Source organism: Balaenoptera ricei, chromosome 8 (assembly GCF_028023285.1).
Source record: "Balaenoptera ricei isolate mBalRic1 chromosome 8, mBalRic1.hap2, whole genome shotgun sequence".
NCBI classification, from domain to species: Eukaryota; Metazoa; Chordata; class Mammalia; order Artiodactyla; family Balaenopteridae; genus Balaenoptera; species Balaenoptera ricei.
In genome coordinates this window covers 109778183-109798911 of record NC_082646.1, presented here as the reverse complement: position 1 = coordinate 109798911, position 20729 = coordinate 109778183, and the positions used below count along the sequence as shown (strand labels likewise).

Sequence of the window (20729 nt, the reverse complement as noted above, 5' to 3'; positions counted from 1 at the left end):
AGTTGATCCAAGGTTTTTATCTCACCATCCTTGATGCAGAAGTCTTCAGACTTCTGTAGGGTGGGTCATGGCTGAAGGTGGGCTGCTGGTGCCATCACAGCCTGCTCTGGGCAGGACCCCACCAAGGTACAGAGTGCTGTTGGGTCCCAGGGAAGAGGCAATCCAATCAGATGTTAATGTTTTTTGCTTTCACAGCCACAAAAGCACCTCCCCAAAACAGCCAGCCCTTATTCCAAGCAGAAACATCTGAGCTGCACTTGGAGAGTTAGCTGCTGCTTCTCCTTCTCCTTCTCCTTCCTCCCCCTCCCCCTCCCCCTCCTCCTCCTCCTCCTCCTCCTCCTCCTTCTTCTGTATTAAAAAGATTCAACCAAAAAAAAAGAAAGAAAAAAACAACAAAGAACAACAACAAAAAAAAAGAAAAAGAAAAAGAAATAAAAACAAAAAGATTCAACTTTCCAGAAAGAAAACCAAATGTAAAGTGAATGTCATACCTAGCAAGCCTTACAAAGAGGATTTCACAAATTGTCCCAAAAGTCTTAACATTCATAACCTTTGGTCTGGTAATATCAGTTCTAGGAATTTGTCCCAAAAAAATATTCAGATATGTGGAGAGTTATGTTTGTACAAGGATGTGCATCCTGGCTGGATTAATAAATAGCAAAAATGGGATAAATGCAGATGTCCAACAATATAGAATTGCTCTAATAATTATGTAACAGTCATATAGTAAAAACTATGGAATCATTATCAAAAAGCAGATTGTTGGTTGCCTGCAAAGGGGAAGGAGTGGGGAGGGACCATCAAGGGCAGGAGGGACTTTTCGATGTGCTAGATGTCTTCACTATGTTAATCGTGGTGATGGTTTCATGAGTGTATACAGATGTCAAAACTTACCAAAGCGTACACTATAAATATGTGTCGTTTATTGTGTCAACCTTAAAATAAAATAGCTAGTTATTTTACCAGCAAAATGATTCAGGAATTCCAATTTGGGACATGCAAGCTATGGCAAACCACAGGCAAGTTTGAAAAACTAAGAGAGGAGCATTCTTTTATAAAGGAAAGGAGGGAGTTGGGAGGGGATTCCTTGTTCAACTTTATTTGTAAATTGTTTCAGGGTACACAGTGTTCTATCAATATGGTTTATTTTACCACAGTCTATTTGTGCCCTGTAACAAACACACACAGTGTGACACAGGGTGTTTCCTGTCTCTTGCCCTATAACATTGTTGCAGTGAATAACTATACAAAGGTCAATTTGTCCACCTGGAAGTCAATCAATAGAGTGGATTTTCAGAACTGTGATTGCTGAGTCAAGGCCTTGTGTGTGCACAGTGTTGATGTGTGTTACTGTTTGCCCTCTGTATTAGGGTTCTCCAGAGAAGCAGACCAATTGGATATAGGAGATATACATACCTATACATAACATTTTATATATAATATCATATCAAGCAATAATTATAAGGAATTGGCTCACTGCTATGGAAAACAGTATAGAGGTTCATCAAAAAACTAAAAATAGAGCAATTCCACTCCTAGGCATATACCCAGGCAAAAAGCCTATTGGAGGAAAGCCAGAGTGCAGGGTGGTGATAGTTTCTCATTGGCTGAGTGGTGGTGGTTTCTCATTGGCTGGGGTGGTTGCTGGGCAAGGAGAAAACTTTCTTCTTCTTGCTGCAGTAAATTAGTAATCTTCTTCCTTCTTCTTTTAAACGTAAAACTTCAAAGCATAGAAGTACTAAAAGAGAATATAGGAAAATTTCTTTATGACCCTAGAGTGAGGACAATTTTCTCTATAAGTCAAAATTTGGAAGCCATAAGAGAATAATAAATTTATAGAAAAAAACTTCATAAAAAAAAATCAAAGACAAATTGGTTAGCCCTCAAGGAAATGCAAATCAAAACCATAATGAGATACTCCTTCATATCCACCAGGATGGCTATAATCAAAACTACAGTGGGAATTCCCTGGCAGTCAAGTGCTTATGACTCCGCACTCTCAACGCAGGAGACACGGGTTCGATCCCTGGTCGGGGAACTAATAGCCCACATGCTGCACAATGTGGCCTAATAAATAAATAATTTAAAAATTTTTTAAAAATCAAACCTGCAGGTAATAACAAGTGTTGATGAGGATGTGGAGAAAGTGAAACCCTCATACACTGCTGATGGAAATGTAAAATGGTGCATAGCCAAAAAGTGGAAAGAAGCCAAATAGCCATCAACAGATGAATGGATTTTTAAAAGGTGGTATATCCATACAATGAGATAATATTCAGTCATAGCGAAGAATTAAATACTGACATATACTACCACACAGATGAACCTCAAAAACACTACGCTCAGTGAAAGAAGCTGGACTCAAAGGCCACATATTGTATGATTCCATTTACATGAAATGTCCAGAACAGGCAAATCCATACAGACCTAAAGTAGATTAGTGCTTAAAGTAGATTAGTGCTTAAGCCTGAGAGAGTTGGGGGCAAATGGGAAGTGACTGCTAATGGTAGGAGGTTTCTTTTGCGGATAATGCAAATTTTCCAAAATTGATTGTGGTGATCATTGCACAACTCTGTAAATATACTAAAAACCATTGAAAATACACTTCAGATGGATGAACTATATCTTATATCATATGTGAATTTTATATATATATATATACACACACACGCGCACGCGCATTTCTTTTTTTTGGCCACACTGCACGGATTGTGAGATCTCAGTCCCCTGACCAGGGATTGAACCTGGGCCACGGCAGTGAAAGCCCGGAATCCTAACCACTAGGCCACCAGGGAACTCCCGTGAATTATATTTTGATAATGCTACTTTAAAAAAGACACACTGGTGAGGGTATGAGGAATAATTTTATATGTCAACTTGACTGAGCCACTGGAGGCCCTGAACTTTAGTCAAACATTATTCTAGGTGTGTTTGTGAGGGGGTTTCTAGATGACATTGACATCTGAATCAGTGGACTAAATAAAGCAGATTGCCCTCCCTAATTTGGGTGGGCCTCATCTAATCAGTTGAAGGCCAGTATAGAAAAGGCTGACCTCCCCCTGAGTAAGAGGGAGCTCCTCCTGCCTAACTGCTTTGGAAGAAGGACATCAATTTTTATCCTGCCTTCAGACTCAAACTGAAACATTGGCTCTTCCTGGGTCCTGAGGCTGCTGGTCTTCGGATTGGAACTACACCACGGGCTGTTCTGGGTTTCCAGTTTGCCAACTGCAAATCATAATTATGTGAGCCAATTCCTTTTTAAAAAAATTTTATTGAAGGGCTTCCCTGGTGGTGCTGTGGTTAAGAATCCGCCTGCCAATGCAGGGGACACGGGTTCAAGCCCTGGTCTGGGAAGATCCCACATGCCGCGGTGTAACTAAGCCCGTGTGCCACAGCTACTGAGCCTGCACTCTGGAGCCCGCGATCCACAACTACTGAAGCCCGCATGCCACAACTACTGAAGCTCGCATTCCTAGAGCCCGTGCTCTGCAACAAGAGAAGCCACCACAATGAGAAATCTGCACGCCACAAGGAAGAGTAGCCCCCGCTTGCCGCAACTAGAGAAAGCCCACACGCAGCAACGAAGACCCAACGCAACCAAAAATAAATAATATTAAAAAAAAATAAATTTATAAAAAAAGATTAAAAATTTTTATTGAAGTATAGTTAATTTACAATATTGTGTTAATTTCTTCTGTATAGAAAAGTGACTCGGTTATACATATATATTCTTATATATATATTCTTATATATATATACTTTTTCATATTCTTTTCCATTATCATTTGTCACAGAATATTGAATATAGTCCCCTATGCTATACAGTAGGACCTTGTTGTTTATCTATCCTGTATATAATAGTTTGCCTCTGCTAATCCCAAACTCCCATTCCTTCCTTCCCCTACCCCCTCTCCCCTTTGGCAACCACAAGTCTGTTCTCTGTACCTGTGAATCTGTTTTTGTTTTGCAGATATGTTGACTTGTATTTTAGATTCCACATATAAGTGATATCATATGGTATTTGTCTTTCTCTTTCTGACTTTCTTCACTTAGTATGACAGTCTCTAGGTCCGTCCATGTTGCTGCAAATGGCATTATTTCATTCTTTTTATGGCTGAGTAATATTCCATTATATACATATATATATATATATATATATATATATATATATATATATATATACCACATCTTCTTTATCCATTCATCTGTCGATGGACATTTAGATTGTTTCCATGTCTTGGCTATTGTAAATAGTGCTGCTATGAACATAAAGGTGCATGTATTTTTTCAAATTATAGTTTTGTCTGGGTATATGCCTAGGAGTGGAATTGCTGTATTTTTAGTTTTTTGAGGAACCTCTATACTGTTTTCCATAGCGGTGAGCCAATTCCTTATAATTATTACTTTATATTATATTATACATAAAATTTTATGTATACATATGTAAATCTCCTATATCCGATTGGTCTGTTTCTCTGGAGAACCCTAATACAGAGGGCAAACAGTAACACACATCAACACTGTGCACACACAAGGCCTTGACTCAGCAATCACAGTTCTGAAAATCCACTCTATTGATTGACTTCCAGGTGGGCAAATTGACCTTTGTATAGTTATTCACTGCAACAATGTTATAGGGCAAGAGACAGGAAACACCCTGTGTCACACTGTGTGTGTTTGTTACAGGGCACAAATAGACTGTGGTAAAATAAACCATATTGATAGAACACTGTGTACCCTGAAACAATTTACAAATAAAGTTGAACAAGGAAGCTCTCTATGTGATGACAGGAAAATAGCGCCAAGATATATAAGTAAGCAAGCTTCCTTTTACACGGGAAAGAAGGGAAGTATACATAACAACTCTTTTCTACTTGCATTTTCATAAGGAAATTCTGGAAGGATAACACAAGGAACCAATGAGTGGCTACCCGTGTGTCCAATGGGCAAATGTGGGAGTAAGACGTTTCCCTTGATACTTTTTTTAATATAAATTTATTTATTTATTCATACTTTATTTTTGGCTGCGTTGGGTCTTCGTTGCTGCTCACAGGCTTTCTCTAGTTGCAGCGAGCGGGGGCTACTCTTCATTGCGGTGCACGGTCTTCTCATTGTTGTGGTTTCTCTGAGTTGTGGAATATGGGCTCTAGACACGCGGACTTCAGTAGTTGTGGCTCACGGGCTCAGTAGTTGTGGCTCGCGGGCTCAGTATCTGTGGCACACGGGCTTAGTTGCTCCACGTCATGTGGGATCTTCCCGGACCAGGGCTCAAACCCGTGTCCCCTGCATTGGCAGGTGGATTCTTAACCACTGCACCACCAGGGAAGTCCTCCCTCGGTACTTTTTTATACTGATTTGATATTTGAGCCATATTAGTGATTGGAACCGTCCCTATTTTAAAAAATAAAATACCCGTCCTGACCTACCTACAGTATACTTGTCAGTTGCCCTTGTAGAAGGTCAGGCCCAGGAGGGTGGTGTCTATTTTGTTCATTGTTATACTTTCTGAACCTAGGAGATGTCTGGGTCTGGCACACAGGAGGTGCCCCAGAAACGCATTTGGGATGAACGGTTGAATCGAGAGAAACTGGAAACAAACGAAAAACAACAAACAACAGAGAATGCTCGACAGGAATGAAGGTGCAAACTATGGAATATCATAACGGAGTTAAGAAAGAGGTGTATCTAGACCAAGTGAGTTCCAAAACATACCCTTAAGTTGCGGGGTGGGGGGATTCCAAACAACCCAATCTGACTTATGTAAAAGAGATCCCTAAGTAAAACTATATATGTGTGTGTGTGTGTGTGTGTGTGTGTGTGTGTGTGGGTGGGTGTGTGTGTGTGTGTGGTGTGATGTAAAATGTGGAAAAGTCTGGAAGAACATCCAGCAGAGCAGAGAGGGGAGTTGGATGGGGTGGGGAGGGAGGTGACCAGGGGGCTTCTGTGCAGTTTCCATGTATTCCAAGAGAATGCATCTAGTACTCGGGGAAAATGAATAACGTCAAATCAAAAAAACAATAGAGACGCTTGTGTACCATGCGACTTCCATTTCGTAAACACGCACGATATGAGAGTGAAAAGATACACAGAAAGTAGCGCCAACGAAAGACGGGAAGGAAATGCAGCCGCGTCTTATCAGGGAGTGCGATTCCAGGCAATTTTAAAACTTTTTGACTACGGTTCAGTGTTCCCTGTTTTCCCACAATGAATACACCTTAACTGCGTAATTTAAAAGGTTAATAGAGGGGTGGCCTGAGCAGCCAGCCTTGTAAGTCAACTCCCGCTCCAGCCCCTGCGGCGACTGGCCGTGGCGTAGGCGGATCCGCCGGGGTTGCACGGACCGAGGGCACCCCAGGAGGAAGCGCGCGGCCACGAGGAAGCCCCGCGCGTGGAAGGGCGCAGGGCGGGCGCGCTCGGAGTACCCCCGGGGCTCCGCGCTCCGGCCCGGCTCGGGGCTCCGGGCTGGAGGGCACGCACGCCGCCCCCAGCCTCCTCCTTGCGGCCTGAAATCGGCCAGGGGGCGATTGCACACTCCCGTCCGGCTCGGCGCCGAACCGGTCCCTCCCGAAGTCTGCCTCTGACCCCGCGGGCGCGGCCCCGGGCGACCTTGACCCTCCGCGAGCGCCCGGGGCACCCTCTCCCGCCCGCCGGCCGACCTCTGCTGACCCCGGGAGGGTGTGCGGGGAACCAGCGCGCCGCCGCGGCCGCCTCTCCCTCTAACCTGAAGCTCCTCCTCCTGCGTAAAAGAGCGGCCCTAGGGGACGCGGGGACGCAAAGGGGCCGTCGGTGGGCGCCGAGAGGAGGCGGAGGAGGGAGAGCGGAGGAAGCCGGGGGGCGTCCCGGGGCCCCCTCCCCACCCGCGACCAACGCCTCCCCAGCGAGCAGGACCGGCGGCTGCGCGGGACGCCCGGGACCTTGGCCTTCCCCGGGCCTGCGGCGGGCACCCAGGCGGGCAGGGAAGGGGCCTGCAGCTTCGGGATCGTCCTCCGAGCTTCCTACGACAAAAACACAGATTCGAGGGAGCAGGACAATTGAGCATTTTTTTCAACTGAAACTGCGTCCGGCAGCCGCCAGCAACCGCTGGTCTGCCGCTCCCGCCCCACCTGCCCCCCCAATCCTCCCCCAACCCCGCCGCTGGGGCTGTCACTTCCTCCTCCGCACCCCACCCATCCCCGAAATTCCCCGGCTTTTCCTCCTCCCGTCAAAGGCAAGAGATCTCAAGGAAACAATTAGTTTATCTGGCGGCCAGTTAGCGCCTAGCCAATCCCCCTCTTTCCTTTCCACGAAAGGTTTGGCGGGTTGGCGGAGTCCAAGCCCAGGGGCTTCAGAAATGGGATTTCACCGCGGTTCCGGATCTGGAGTGGGGCGGGGAGACGTCTCAGGTCTTAGAAAAGGCAGGTGTCCCGGAACCGGGTCCGGTGGGAGGGCCGGAGAAAGGGGTTATCAGTTTATTTGGGGTTATCTGGGGAGGCTTCTTGGAGTTGATGGTGTCTGAGTTGGACTTTGAAGGTTAAGTGGGAATGTTTCCGGTGGAAAGGGAGACGGCCAGCGGCTTGTATTTCAGCGTCAAGGTCAGAGTGGGGGGCTGCACCCCTCCCCACCCCTCCCCCACAGGCGGATTGGCAGCTGGTGTGTGAAAGAGCTGTGGGCATCCATCAGGGGATGAATGGATAAACGAAATGTGGCATACCCTTACCATGGGATATATGCGGCCCTAAAAAGGGATGAAGCACTGACACAGGCTACAACCTGGATGGACCTTGAAGATATTATGCTCAGTGAAGGAAGCAGACATAGAAGACCACATATTGTAGGATTTTATTTATATGAAACTTTCAGAATAGGCAAGGCTATAGAGACAGAAAGTAGATTCGTGGTTGCCAGGGCCTGGGGGCCTGGGAAGAGGGCTGCTGATGGGGCATGGGGTTTCTTTTAGGAAAGAAAGTTTTGGGGAACGTTCTGGAACTAGATTGTGGTGATGGTTGCATAACCGTGTATATGTAAAAACCACTGAATTGTCCACTTTTTTTTTTTTTTTTTCTTTTTGGCTGCCCCCTGCACGGCTTGCGGGATCTCAATTCCCCGACCATGGATTGAACCCAGGCCATGGCAGCGTGAATTGTACACTTTAAAAGGATAATTTTATGGTACACATGAGTCATATCTTAGTAGATTTTTTAACAGGGAGGAGGGCTATGAGCAGAGCCCCACGTGGATCCAGCATCGTCCTCGTTGCTGCCTGTTCTGCAGCAGAGGAAAGTTCGCCCGCTTTGGGCCTCACAGCTGGACAGAGCCACAGCTGCGCCAGAACCCAGATGCCCTCTGAGCTTCTTCTCTGGGGAGTTGGGACTGGGTGTGGTTTTCCCCATCTCCCTTCCTGGCACCTAGCCCACGGTGTGGGAAGGCACCCTGGGCGGTGGGAATAGATGCCCAGAGGCCGGAAGTGAGGTGAGGTCTTGAGTGGAAGGAGCATGGAACTCATCGAGGCTTGTAAACACAGGCTGACGTGGTCTCTTGGGTGCAGATCTGGGGAGGTCTTGTGGCCCTGTCCTGGGGACAGGGCCGGCTGCCTGAGTGTCCCTCCCGTGCGGTCGCAGAGCCAGCACTCAGAAGAGCCCTGTGGTTGGTGTAATGCCTAGTTGTCACCGTCTAGAAATTCTTTATTTTTTTTTTTAACATCTTTATTGGAGTATAATTGCTTTACAATGGTGTGTTAGTTTCTGCTTTATAACAAAGTGAATCAGTTATACATATGTTCCCATATCTCTTCCCTCTTGCATCTCCCTCCCTCCCACCCTCCCCATCCCACCCCTCTAGGTGGTCACAAAGCACAGAGCTGATCTCCCTTTGCTATGTGGCTGCTTCCCACTAGCTATCTATTTTACATTTGATAGTGTATATATGTCCATGCCACTCTCTCACTTCGTCCCAGCTTACCCTTCCCCCTCCCCGTATCCTCAAGTCCATTCTCTAGTAGGTCTGTGTCTTTATTCCCGTCTTGCCACTAGGTTCTTCATGACCTTTTTTTTTGTTTTCCCTTAGATTCCATATATGTGTGTTAGCATACTGTATTTGTTTTTCTCTTTCTGACTTACTTCACTCTGTATGACAGACTCTAACTCCATCCACCTCACTACAAATAACTCAATTTCGTTTCTCTTTATGGCTGAGTAATATTCGAAATTCTTAATGATTTTTGAACAAGGCTCTGCATTTTTGCTCTGTGCTGTGCTGGGCAAATTATGTAGCTGGGTCTGCCTGAGGTCACAGGATGCATCAAAGGTTTTGAGATGCAGAAGGTGACTTTAGGAGCACCAAGAAGAAGGACAGGCAGGAGTGAAGTTTAGAGGGGTTCCTGCAGGGGACTTTGAGATGGGATGAGGGCCTGGATAGGAAGGGCCGGATGGGAGGGGCCCCAGGGAGCTAAGCCGGCAGGGCCCTCCGTCCGTCTGCCCACCCATCCACCCACCCATCCATCCACTCAACCATCAGTTAATCATGCAGCTAACATTTCTGAGACCATATGATGTATCAGGTGCTGGTTACAGCGTCCCCACCCTTTGGAGCGTATGGTCCACTGAATACCAGCTCCCATCCACTGCATCCTAGGCCGTGCACACTCTGTCCCACTTTCTGTTTTGTTTTGTTTTCTCATTTTCCCTTTCTTTTCACATGAGAGAGTATTTGTCTCTTGCCTGCCTCTCCCACCAGAGTGTGGACTCCTGAGGGCAGGGCTTGGTCTAAAGGCTCTGTCACTACTGAGTTGCTCAGTACGTATTTGCCAAATGAATGAATGAATGGACAAATGAATGAATGGACAAATGAATGAATATGGGTAAGACGAGGGCTGGATTCAGATCATTCGCAAGCCCTACTTGCTAGAAGGATTATGGTAACCTCTTCATGGGTAATTTAAAGGATTATGGTAAACTCTTCATGTGTAATTTAAAAGATATATACTAAAATAAGTGTAAGAAAATCCATCAAAGTTCTCATTCTTCCCTTGAGGGCTATTTGCTGCTTTCTTTAACATAGAAAATATAACACCCCTCCCCCAGCTTTCTTTTCTTTGTGGCCCTGCTTTGCTCGCACCTGAAGTTTGACTTCTCCTCCTGGTGGGTGACAGCCCTAGGAAGCATATGAGTCAAGTCATTTCTCTTGGAGAGGGACCCTCTGTTGGGGATTTGGGAGGATCAGAACAGGGGTGCCAATGTGGCAGGGTTGAAGCTCGCAGGAGAGCAAGGCTAGTGGCAGAGGCAGGGCCAAGGCAAGAGGCTGGGAGCCTCACCTAGCCTGGGGTGGGGGGCAGACAGAAGGGAGCCAAGGAAGGCATCTGAGAACAGGTCCCAGGGGAGGGGAGAAGTGGGGCAGGGGTGACTAACGGGTTACAGAAGGAGAGGATTCTGCCAGGGGGAGGGGGGAGATGTGGCAACAGTGAAATGCAGCAGAGGGTCCCAACAGGATGGAACCTGGGGAAGAGGCAGGTGCGGCTGGTCACTGGTGAGCCCTGTGTCACTCTTCATCTGGCTGTTCATCTGCATCCTTTATCATATCCTTTACTAAGTTGGTAAATGTGTTTTCCTGAGTTCTGTGATCCACTCCAGCAAATCAAGCAAACCCAAGGGTGGGGGGCTCTTTGGAACCTCTGATCTGTAGCAGGGGTCAGAAGCACAGGTGATAACCTGGACTTGCAACTGACATCTGAAGTCGGGGGACAGTCTTGTGGGACTGAGCCCTTAACCTGTGAAATCCGATGCTATCAATGGGTAGATAGTGTCAGATTTGAGCTGATTCTTGGATGCCCTAGTGGTGTTGGAGAATTGCTTGTTGGTGTGGGGAAAACGTCCACACACTGGGTGACCAGAGCTGTCAGAAGTGAAGTGTTAGGGACTTCCCTGGCGGTCCAGTGGTTAAGACTCTGTGGTTCCACTGCAGAGGGCATGGGTTCGATCCCTGGTCGGGGAACTAAGATCCCACATGCCATGCAGTGCGGCCAAACACTTATTTTTTTAATTTTGAAAAGAGAAAATTCTTTTTAAAAAAAAAAAAAAAAGGAAGTGAAGTGTTTCCTGTGAGCAGTGAAGAAAACAAACAGGGCAGAAACACACAGTGGGGAAGAGTTGGGGGTTTCCCTGCACAGGAAGGGTAGACAAAATCTGGTTTTCCTAAATAGGTACAAAACTGGTTAATATTCTACACGGCAATAAAACCACAACTTTGGTGAATACTTTTTTTCAACTGAAAGAAATCCTTGCATTGCTTTTTCTTTATTTTAAAAAAATTTTTATTGGCATATAGCTGATTTACAATGTGTTAGTTTCAGCAAAGTGAATCAGTTATACATATATAACGTATATCCACTCGTTTTTAGATTCTTTTCCCGTGTAGGCCATTACAGAGTATTGAGTAGAGTTCCCTGTGCTCTACAGTAGGTCCTTATTAGTTATCTATTTTAATCCTTGCATTTTTGTGGGACAAAAGTCTACCAGTTACATGTAACTTCATAAGAGTCTGGGGCTTAGTCAAAACACAGTTCCCTAGAGAATGAGCTAATCCTTGGATGGGCGGTTAGACAGTGAGCCAGTGAAAGGACATTCCAGACATCCTTTTGCTTTGTTTCCAAATTTTGGATACATTTTTCTTAATCTGTGTGGGTCAGGAGTTGATAAATGGGCTTCGGAAGGTCCAAGACTGAAATTATTTACCACTGTTGACGTGTGTGTGCGTTTTTCTGGAGAAAGGGTTTGTAGCTGTCATCAGGTTTCCAAAGGGTCAGTGACTGCCTTCAACTCCCAAGTTTAAAAACTATTGACTCAGGGTATTACCTCCTCATCTCCTTCTGCAAAGGGGAAGAATTAGCATCTTGACACAGAAGTCTTCTGCCGATGCTTATTTGGATATTCAGGCATCTGTTAAAATGTGCTGCAGGATGGTCACCTCTTCCCCATCTCTGAGGTCCCAGTGTCCAGGCAGGCCAGTCAAGATGCCAACTTCAAGGAGCATCTGCTGAGGTGTCGCCTGCTCTTTGCCCAGCACACTGCTCTGGTCACACCAAGAAGCTCAGGTCCTGGCCCGAGCTCACATTCTCCAGGTGGGCTGGCTGGTGGGACCCTCAGAGATGACTGGGATCTGAGGAGGTCATAATGCTGACCTCTGAGCTATTCGGACCTTTCCAAATAGCCTTAGAAAGGTCCCACATTTATCTGAAATGAACCCACATGGATCAAAGTGTGCATGTTGTCTGCCCCTGGCTGGCAGCACAGCAGGTCTTGGCAATCCCTGTGCTTAGAGGCAAGCATCTCTTGAAGGAATGAATACATCTCATGCTGACTGTAAGATGGCAATTGTGCCCATGTTTCTGATTAATAAATGAGGAAATAAGTTATTAAATGTGCTGTTTATAGACAAAAGCTTTTAAAACTTGCGCTCCAGGGCTTCCCTGGTGGCGCAGTGGTTGAGAATCTGCCTGCCAATGCAGGGGACACGGGTTCGAGCCCTGGTCTGGGAAGATCCCACATGCCGCGGAGCAACTAGGCCCGTGAGCCACAATTACTGAGCCTGCGCGTCTGGAGCCTGTGCTCCACAACAAGAGAGGCCGAGATAGTGAGAGGCCCGCGTACCGCGATGAAGAGTGGCCCCCACTTGCCACAACTAGAGAAAGCCCTCGCACAGAAACGAAGACCCAACACAGCCATAAATAAATAAATAAATAAAAATTAAAAAACAAAAAAAAACAAACTTGCGCTCCATAAAGGGAGAAGGATAGTCACAGCCAACATTTATGTGGCACCTGCTGTGTACTGAGGAACGTCCTAAGGGCTTCCCATCAGCTACTCAGGTAATCTTCATTAGGATTCTCCAAGGCAGCTTCCATTCCTCTCCCCACTTTCCAGGTGAGGAAACCACAGGACATAGAGGTCAGGATCACTCAGCTGGGAAGCAGCAGAGTCAAGGTTTGAAGGCCGTCTAGCTTCGGAGTTCACACCCCTAAGTGACTAGAATTACTGCTTCTTCAAATAAATAATGGTGGTGACAGACTTAGAGAACTGACTTGTGGTTGCCAAGGGGGAGGGGGGGAGGGGAGGGATGGACTGGGAGTTTGGGATTCCCAGATGCAAACTATTATATATAGAATGGATAAACAACAAGGTCCTACTGTATAGCACAGGGAACTATATTCAATATCCTGTGATAAACCATAATGGAAAAGAATATGAAAAAGAATGTATACATATGTATAAATGAATCACTCTGCTGTACAGCAGTAATTAACACATTATAAATCAACTATACTTCAATTAAAAAAAAAAAGAATGGTGGTGAAAAGTTTGCTCATTATTGTCCCAGCCCAACGTCCTAGTTTTTTTTTTTTTAATTAATTAATTTTTTAAAATTTTATTTATTTTTGGCTGCGTTGGGTCTTCATTGCTGCATGCGGGCTTTCTCTAGCAGCGGTGAGAGGGGGCTACTCTTCGTTGCGGTGCGTGGGCTTCTCATTGCAGTGGCTTCTCTTGCTGTGGAGCACGGGCTGTAGGCACGGGCTCAGTAGTTGTGGCTCATGGGCTCTAGAGTGCAGGCTCAGTAGTTGTGGCGCACAGGCTTAGTTGCTCCGCGGCATGTGGGATCTTCCTGGACCAGGGCTCGAACCCGTGTCCCCTGCATTGGCAGGCGGACTCTTAACCACTGCGCCACCAGGGAAGTCCCTTTTTTTTTTTTAAGTGAAGAAACTGAGGCCCAGATGGGGGAGCGAGGCACCCACAAAGCCAGCCAGGGGCAGACCTGGCCCAGGGTCCAGGCGTGTCCACGCCTGGCCACTGTGATGCCTCCCTGGGAAGGCAACCCTCACCTCTACCCACCTTCCTTGTGCCTAAAAGGGCCCCATCAGGGCCCTGGGTGTTGTGAGGTGCAGGGGAAAGAGAGTGGAGTCCATGCCCTGGAGAGGAGAAGGAGGCAACAGGACAGGAAGGAGGAGAAGAGGGGCAGGGGTGCAGGTTTCCTTTGCCACTCCCGCCCACAGCCCTGCCACCCCCTCGGCTGCGGACACTCTCCCCACTGCTCTCCCTGCCGCTCCCCTGCACCAGCGAGGAGCTGGCAGCTGTCCCCACTCTCTCTCTCCTCCCCAGCTCCTCAGTCTCCCCAGGTGACCCAGTGTCTCAGCTTCACCATCTCTTCATTTCATGGCCCCCCAGATGGCCTCACCCCCACCACCAACAGTCAATGCCCTACTCACCTCTAAATCTTTTTTTAAGTTTTGATTATTAAAATTGAGGCCATGGGAATTCGCTGGCGGTCCAGTGGTTGGTTAGGACTCGGTGATTTCACTGCTGGAGCCCAGGTTCAATCCCTGGCCGGGGAACTAAGGCCCGCAAGCAGCGAGGCGTGGTCAAAAAATAAATTAAATAAATAAATAAAATAAAATTGAGGCCTAACATCAGGGAGAAGACACCATCAAGTGTATAATCTTATGCATACGGAGCAAGGCATTTTCATACACCCCACCTCTCCCTACCCCACCCCCACCACGGGCTCCTTTGTATATTTCTAGGTCAATAGCCATCACAGCTGTTAATATGTCTCACTTGGGACTTCCCTGGTGGCGCAGTGGTTAAGAATCCGCTTGCCAGTGCAGGGGACACTGGTTCGAGTCCTGGTCTGGGAAGATCCCACATGCTGTGGAGCAACTAAGCCCTTGAGCCACAACTACTGAGCCTGTGCTCTAGAGCCTGTGAGTCACAACTACTGAGCCCACGTGCCACAACTACCGAAGCCCGTGCTCCTAGAGCCCATGCTCTGCAACAAGAGAAGCCACCGCAATGAGAAGCCCGCGTATTGCAACAGAGTAGCCCCCATAGCCCCCTCTGGCTGCAACTAGAGAAAGCCCGCGCATAGCAACGAAGACCCAATGCAGCCATAAATAAATAAATAAATAAATAAATAAAAACTATCAGAACAGAAAGAAAAAAAACCTTAAAAAATATATCTCACTTATGTTATTGAAATAATACCGTATATTTATTTTTGTGTGTGTTTGGCTTTCTTTTGCTTAATGTAAGCTCTGTAAAATTCATCCACATTGTGTGTGTCAGTAGTTTACTCTTTTTTCTGGCTGTGTATTATTACACTTTATGGAGAAACCACGATTTATTTAACCATTCTACTGCTGATGGGCATCTGGGTTGTTTCTGGATTTTTGTCACCCTGAGCAAATCTTCTGTAAACCTTCCTGCCTGAGTCTTGGTGTGGACATGGGTTCTCATTTCTCTTTGGTGCATACCCAGGAGTAGGATTACTGGGTCATAGGCCAAGCCCATTCAGTTAAGAATCTGTTGTCACTCTGAGGTCCTTTCACTGGCACGTGGTCTAGCCGCCTTCGTTCTTTGCTTGCATCTGCATTATCTCATTTTGTCCTCACCAAATCCCAGTGATGTTGGCCGAGCAAACATTGTCACCACCCTGACGGGGAACCGCTACTATTTACTCACTGCCTATGGGGCTCAAGGTTCAAGTTCAGAAGTGCAGAACTCTGAGATTATAAAATTGTTTCCTATGGGAAATAGAAACTGAGTTCCAAAAAATCTCAACACACTTTTGGATCAGAACCTGCTGGGAGCTGCCAGCAAGAAATGAGGCTGGCAAGAGTGAGTGGGACTCAGCTGTGCTCTTCGAAGGCCCAGAAGGCTTTACAAGTTTTGTATTACAATTGTTTCTCTATTTTAGGTTGGACAATGGCATTGCCATTCTGTTTTTTTTTTTAAAAGGACCTTTATCTTTTTTTAGCGATTCGTACTCAAGAACTTGTGGACAAAACGACAAGATTTCTGGGTTTGCTTTAAAGAAATCAGAAAAAAAGAGGGACAATATCCGAGTAATAATAAAAACATTACACGCGTTTGTTAAAAAAAGTGTTCCTTATGGCCACAATAGGCGGCTGCTACAGTGTGTTCAAATCAAACCCGGGAAGAATTTGAAAAAAACAGAGCTTAAGAAAGATTACTTTCTGAGGCAGACTCTGGGATATTTGTGGCCCCGAGGGAACTCAGGATCCGACCGGGCCGGAGCTCCCCAGGGACCTATTTCCTCAGTTCTTTATTAATAGCCACCCCAGGGAGCTGCAGTTCCCGGGAACAGAGCTCAAGAAGGGAACGAGGCCTCCACTGCTCGGCTGGGGTTGCCAACAGGCGTGGGCTCATTATCGTCCCCGGAGAGAGTCCAGCCTCTGGAGCACAGGTGAGCGCGGAGGCGACCGCGGTCCCTGCCCCTGCCCCTCCCGGCCTGCAGGTGACACTGAGGCGGCACACAGGGAGGGGTGCACCGTCAAGGCCGCAGAGCCCTGGGAACCGACGGACGCTGGGCCAATCCCTGTGGGGCGCACAAAGGGGCAAGGAGGGAAGGAGAAAGTGACCTTGGGGCAGGGACCTGCAGACAGCTGGGGTTCCAGGAAGAGGAGGGAAGGGCATGTGGGGTAGAGCGACAGTCCAACTTGGGAGGCACAACCCAGGAAGGCCCACAGGCTGGTAGAGGCGCGCAGGTGATGCTGGAGGAGCCAGGGTAGGTGCGGTGCAGCCGAGCCTCGGGCAAGTGTGCCTTGGCCCAGACCACCTGCCCTCTAGGGCCACGAGATCTTCGGGGTTCGGGGCCTGGGATCGCTCGCGGGCCAGACAGGAGCCAGCAGGGGAACGAAATCTCCAACTTCTAACTTCAAAGAAATGCGAATTAAAATAAGGAGAGATACCCCCCTCCTCCCCCTTTAGGATTGACAGCCAGCGGTGGTGACCTCCTGGAGACCAGGCCGCACTCCCACACCCGGGGGCGGGGGCGGGGGCGGGGGGGAGTAGACGCTTTTCCAGAGGGCAGCTCGGCATGTGGCACCAAAATGTCACCAAGGCGTCTCACGTGCCTTTGACCTGGCTGCTTCACTTCTAGCGATCTACCGAGAGATACAGGCGCTCAAAGACGCACATTGACGGCCCACACAGCTTCATTTATGCCTGCTGCGGTGAAAAGGGGGTGCCTAAGTGTCCATCAGGCGCGTTACATACTGTGAAAGCCTCGGTCATCTCTGTGCCTCGAGAGGGGATCCCGTCCACGACATAAGCCAAGTGAAATCAAAGGAGTGTTACAAACAGCACTTATCCTGTGACTTCATTCAAAACAGCCTGGAGAGTGTGCGCCGACAGCGCACTGTAGTACGGCAGTGGGGCGGGGGGGGGGGGGGGGGGCGGGAACTAGACAGGACTTTCATTTTCTCTTCTAAACCCATCTGGAAAGACAGAGACCAGCAGGGAGTTTTCACCGCCCAGAGGAGCGGCTGACCCTTAGGAAAGCGCGGTTTTTGTTCATAGAACTGGTTATTTTATGGAGCACCTGCTGTATGCGGGACCACCCGCTGGGGCCTGGGAAGCATTTTCGGCAGAGATAGGGAAGGGGCTGCTCACGCCGCGGGAAGCGCGGACCCCCACCCCGCGAAGTAGCTGCAGGTGGCAGCTGCCCTCGGCCTAGACCTAGACCCTGAGATCGGCCAGTGCGAGCTCAGTGACCGGTACAAGGCACATCAGTCACTCTGTCCCCACCTCCAGCCATTTCTTTCCTGGCACCTACTATGCTTTAGGCGCCTGAATAGTTTACTAAATCTTACCAAAGCCCCGCAAGGGAGCAATTTGTATCCCAGTTATATGAAGAGGGGGCTCAGAAAGGTCACTGGAATAGGCATTACCGTGTCGGTTTCGTGAGCCACGCTGCCTCAAGATCCTATCAGCTGTCACTCCTGGGATAAGGTCCAATTTGGAGTGTGGGCTCTGAAATCAGACCCGGGCCCAATGTCGAATCCATCTTCTTAGTGTGATTGTGGGCAGGTTAGTGATCCCTTCTCTGACCCAGGCTAGGATCAGCTATTTATAGGGGTGCAGTGAGGATTATATGGGGCAATGCCTATAAAGGACGAGCATGAGCTAGGCACTGTGCTAAGTACTTTTACGGGCATGGCCCTAATGAGTTGGCCCATTTCTCAGATGAGGAAACTGAGGCTCGCAGGGCGAGAAATCTCGTCCTAGGCCTCAAGCTGGCAGAGGCGGAGGTGGACTGCACCCCTGCGAGCCTCAGTTTCCTCGCCCGACCCGCTCCCCAGGGCGCCCCGCCCCTGCTGATGCTCCGCCCCGTCCCGTCCAGGTCCCGCCCTTGGCCCGCCGAGCGCCGGGAGTCGCCGCACAGCCCCGCGCGCCTCAGCCAATCGGCCGCGGGCGGTGTCGGGTGCTTTCAACCTCGCCCGCTGTCCTCCCGCCCGGCGCTCGCTCGCTGCCTCGCTCACTCCGCCGCCGCTGCTGCTGTGGCTGTCGCCGCGCCTCTGTCCGCCGACTCGGTAAGGCCGGGCTGAGGCCGCGCGCCGCGGGGTTGGGGGGCTGGCGGGAGCCGGGGGCTGGCTGCGGCGGGGCCCAGGGCCGGGGGCGGACGGGGACTGCAAGGGCCCGGACCGAGGCGGGGTGGGGGGCCGCCACCTGTGTCGGGGCGCCGAGGGACAGCGGTTCTTAGAGAGCTCGAAACCGGAGCGGGGCGGGACTCCCCATACCCCGCAGTGGATTGGGTGTAGGGGGTCCGCGTCAGTGTCGGTCCGCATGCGGGCGGGTCCCGTGCGGCTGCGGGAGGGATGCTCAACCCTTCGGACTTAGCAGGACGCCTCCGGGCTGGGGCCAGTAGGGCCACCGGCTCTCTTTCCCTTACCATCTCACCGTCACTTCCCAGGAGTGGGTTGATTGGGTCTCGGGGTCTGCCCGAGGATCGGTCGGCCTTGCGAGCAGGCACTGTATGGGAGCTGGAGGGGCGCTTGACTCTCCGGACTCGGTAGGATGCCCCCGGCCAGGGGCCACCAGGACTGCCGGTTCCCTTTCCCCAGCATCCCACTCCCCTCGCCGAAGTGGATTGGGTCTGGGGATCCGCGGTAGGGCAGTGGAAAGGACGCGACGGCGGGAGGGATGCTCAGTCCTCGGGACTTGGCAGGGCGCCGCGGATCCTTTCTCTGTCTCGCCCCATCCCCTCCCCCTCCGAGAGTGGATTGGGTCTGGGGGGCCGTCCCTTGGTCGCGGGCCGGCCCAAGCGGGAGCCAGAGGGATGCTAGGGACTCAGCAGGGCGCCGCCGACCCCCCTCCAGGCTCCCGCCCCCGCAGCGGAGCCGTGGGGACACGCCCTTGGCGCTGGGACTCCAGGCGGGGTCCGAGCGCCCTAGGTGGATGCGAATGGAGGCGCCGGGCCTGGGTCCCCTCTTGCGAGCGTCCTCCATCCCTCCATGCGGCGCGCGGTCTAGGACAGGTGGGCGAGGAGAGCCTGCCCAAGGTCGCGCCGGGCCGGGGAGCTTGCCTTGCAAGGGGTGGGAGGGTGTGGGCGCTTCACGTGACCAGGCCTGGGCGAACTTGGCCTGCGAGCCCGGACGGCACGGTCAGGGCGGTAGAGCAGCCCGGGCTCCGGGGCCCCTATTCTGGCAGCCCCTAACCCCAACTCCCTGGGCGAGCAGACAGTTCCTTTCGTTTTGGAAAGGCTGTGGATCAGTGTGTTTATAGTGTAAATCGGTGGTTGACTCACGTTAAAGCCGAACGGAACAAAGATGATCTTACTTTTTTAACTCCAGGAGTTAAAAATCTCGAGAAATCAGGTTGAATACAGAACAACTTAATTTTCCCAACTCGGAACTGCTTTCGGTTTCCTCTGTGCTCCATGTGATATTAAAATATTAAAGGGCAGATTTTAGTAGGAAACTGGTAACTTTGTAAGTCACCAAATAAAATCAGTTTAACCTTTTGAAAAGTGTATTTTGTTACACCATTTTCTCACACAGGCTTCCGGTTTCTGGTCATTCCAGATATTCAAGCATGCTTATTTCCTTCTAAACCACAAACCAAATGAATAAAAAATGGCCGAACACACTGGTCTTTTTATTTTTTTATGCCAGTAAGCATCACCCCCCTTTCCAAATTATTTAAGGTGACTCAGTGAGTGTGGCATAAATGAGAACATTAATGCTGATGATAATGCTTATCGTTGAGGAGAGGGAGTGTTTACTTGTAAGTGATAGGAGCTGAATGCGAAATTCTTGGCGGAGTTTGGGGTGGTTCTGCCCCTGCGTGTCCGGGGGCTCCTTTTCGTATGTAAATGAACGGTTTCCTTCCAAAGATGTGTGGCTAGACCTGATCTTGCACACTGAACTCCATGTGAACAGCTGTTGGAATCAGAAAAAGAGCCATCTTAAGGAGTGCACATACTTTGTATCAAGAGTGGCCGAAATTGGCGTCATGCACAGGCCGAAATAACCTTTCGAGTTTGTACTGAAAACAAGCGGCCTAACCCAGAGGTGAAGGGAAGAAACCTGGCGTCGCTGCCGCCCGCCCTTGGCCCCGGCCCCAGCCCCCGTAGTCACCGAGCGGTCAAGCCTGGGTCTCCGGGGAGTCCTGGGGCGAGGGCCCGGGCTTACGCAACCCTGGCCCCGCGTGTCCATTCATGGAAGCACAGTTAATTGTTCCTTGGGCTGCGCGGTGAGCCCCTTCCGGAGGCGCTCTGGGCTCGCGGGGCGCGGGGCAGCGTTTCTGGTGTGGGTTGTCTTCGGGCACACCAAGCTCTTAACTGTCCCCAAAGTTGACCATGCAGGGCTCGGCCTTCCCACCCAGCGGCGTTGCACTTCGCCCGCTATCGCCGGGGTGGCAGCGCCGCCGACGCGCGCCAGCTCGCTCCGGAAGGTGTCTCCGGGC

General features: G+C 49.6%; 2 protein-coding genes across 2 annotated transcripts in view; both read left to right on the top strand.

Moving 5' to 3' along the window:
- MRPL21 (mitochondrial ribosomal protein L21) overlaps positions 1-5749 on the top strand; it is a 36844-nt gene extending 31095 nt beyond the window's left edge. The window contains exon 7 of the mRNA XM_059932249.1: positions 5516-5749. Coding sequence (XP_059788232.1) covers positions 5516-5568 — 53 coding nt within the window. The 3' untranslated portion in view covers positions 5569-5749. The remainder of the gene's footprint in view (positions 1-5515) is intronic.
- A 12450-nt stretch (positions 5750-18199) lies between these two features.
- Positions 18200-20729, top strand: part of CPT1A (carnitine palmitoyltransferase 1A) — a 64960-nt gene continuing 62430 nt past the window's right edge. The window contains exon 1 of the mRNA XM_059932244.1: positions 18200-18355. The gene's annotated coding sequence lies outside the window, so the exon portion shown is untranslated. The remainder of the gene's footprint in view (positions 18356-20729) is intronic.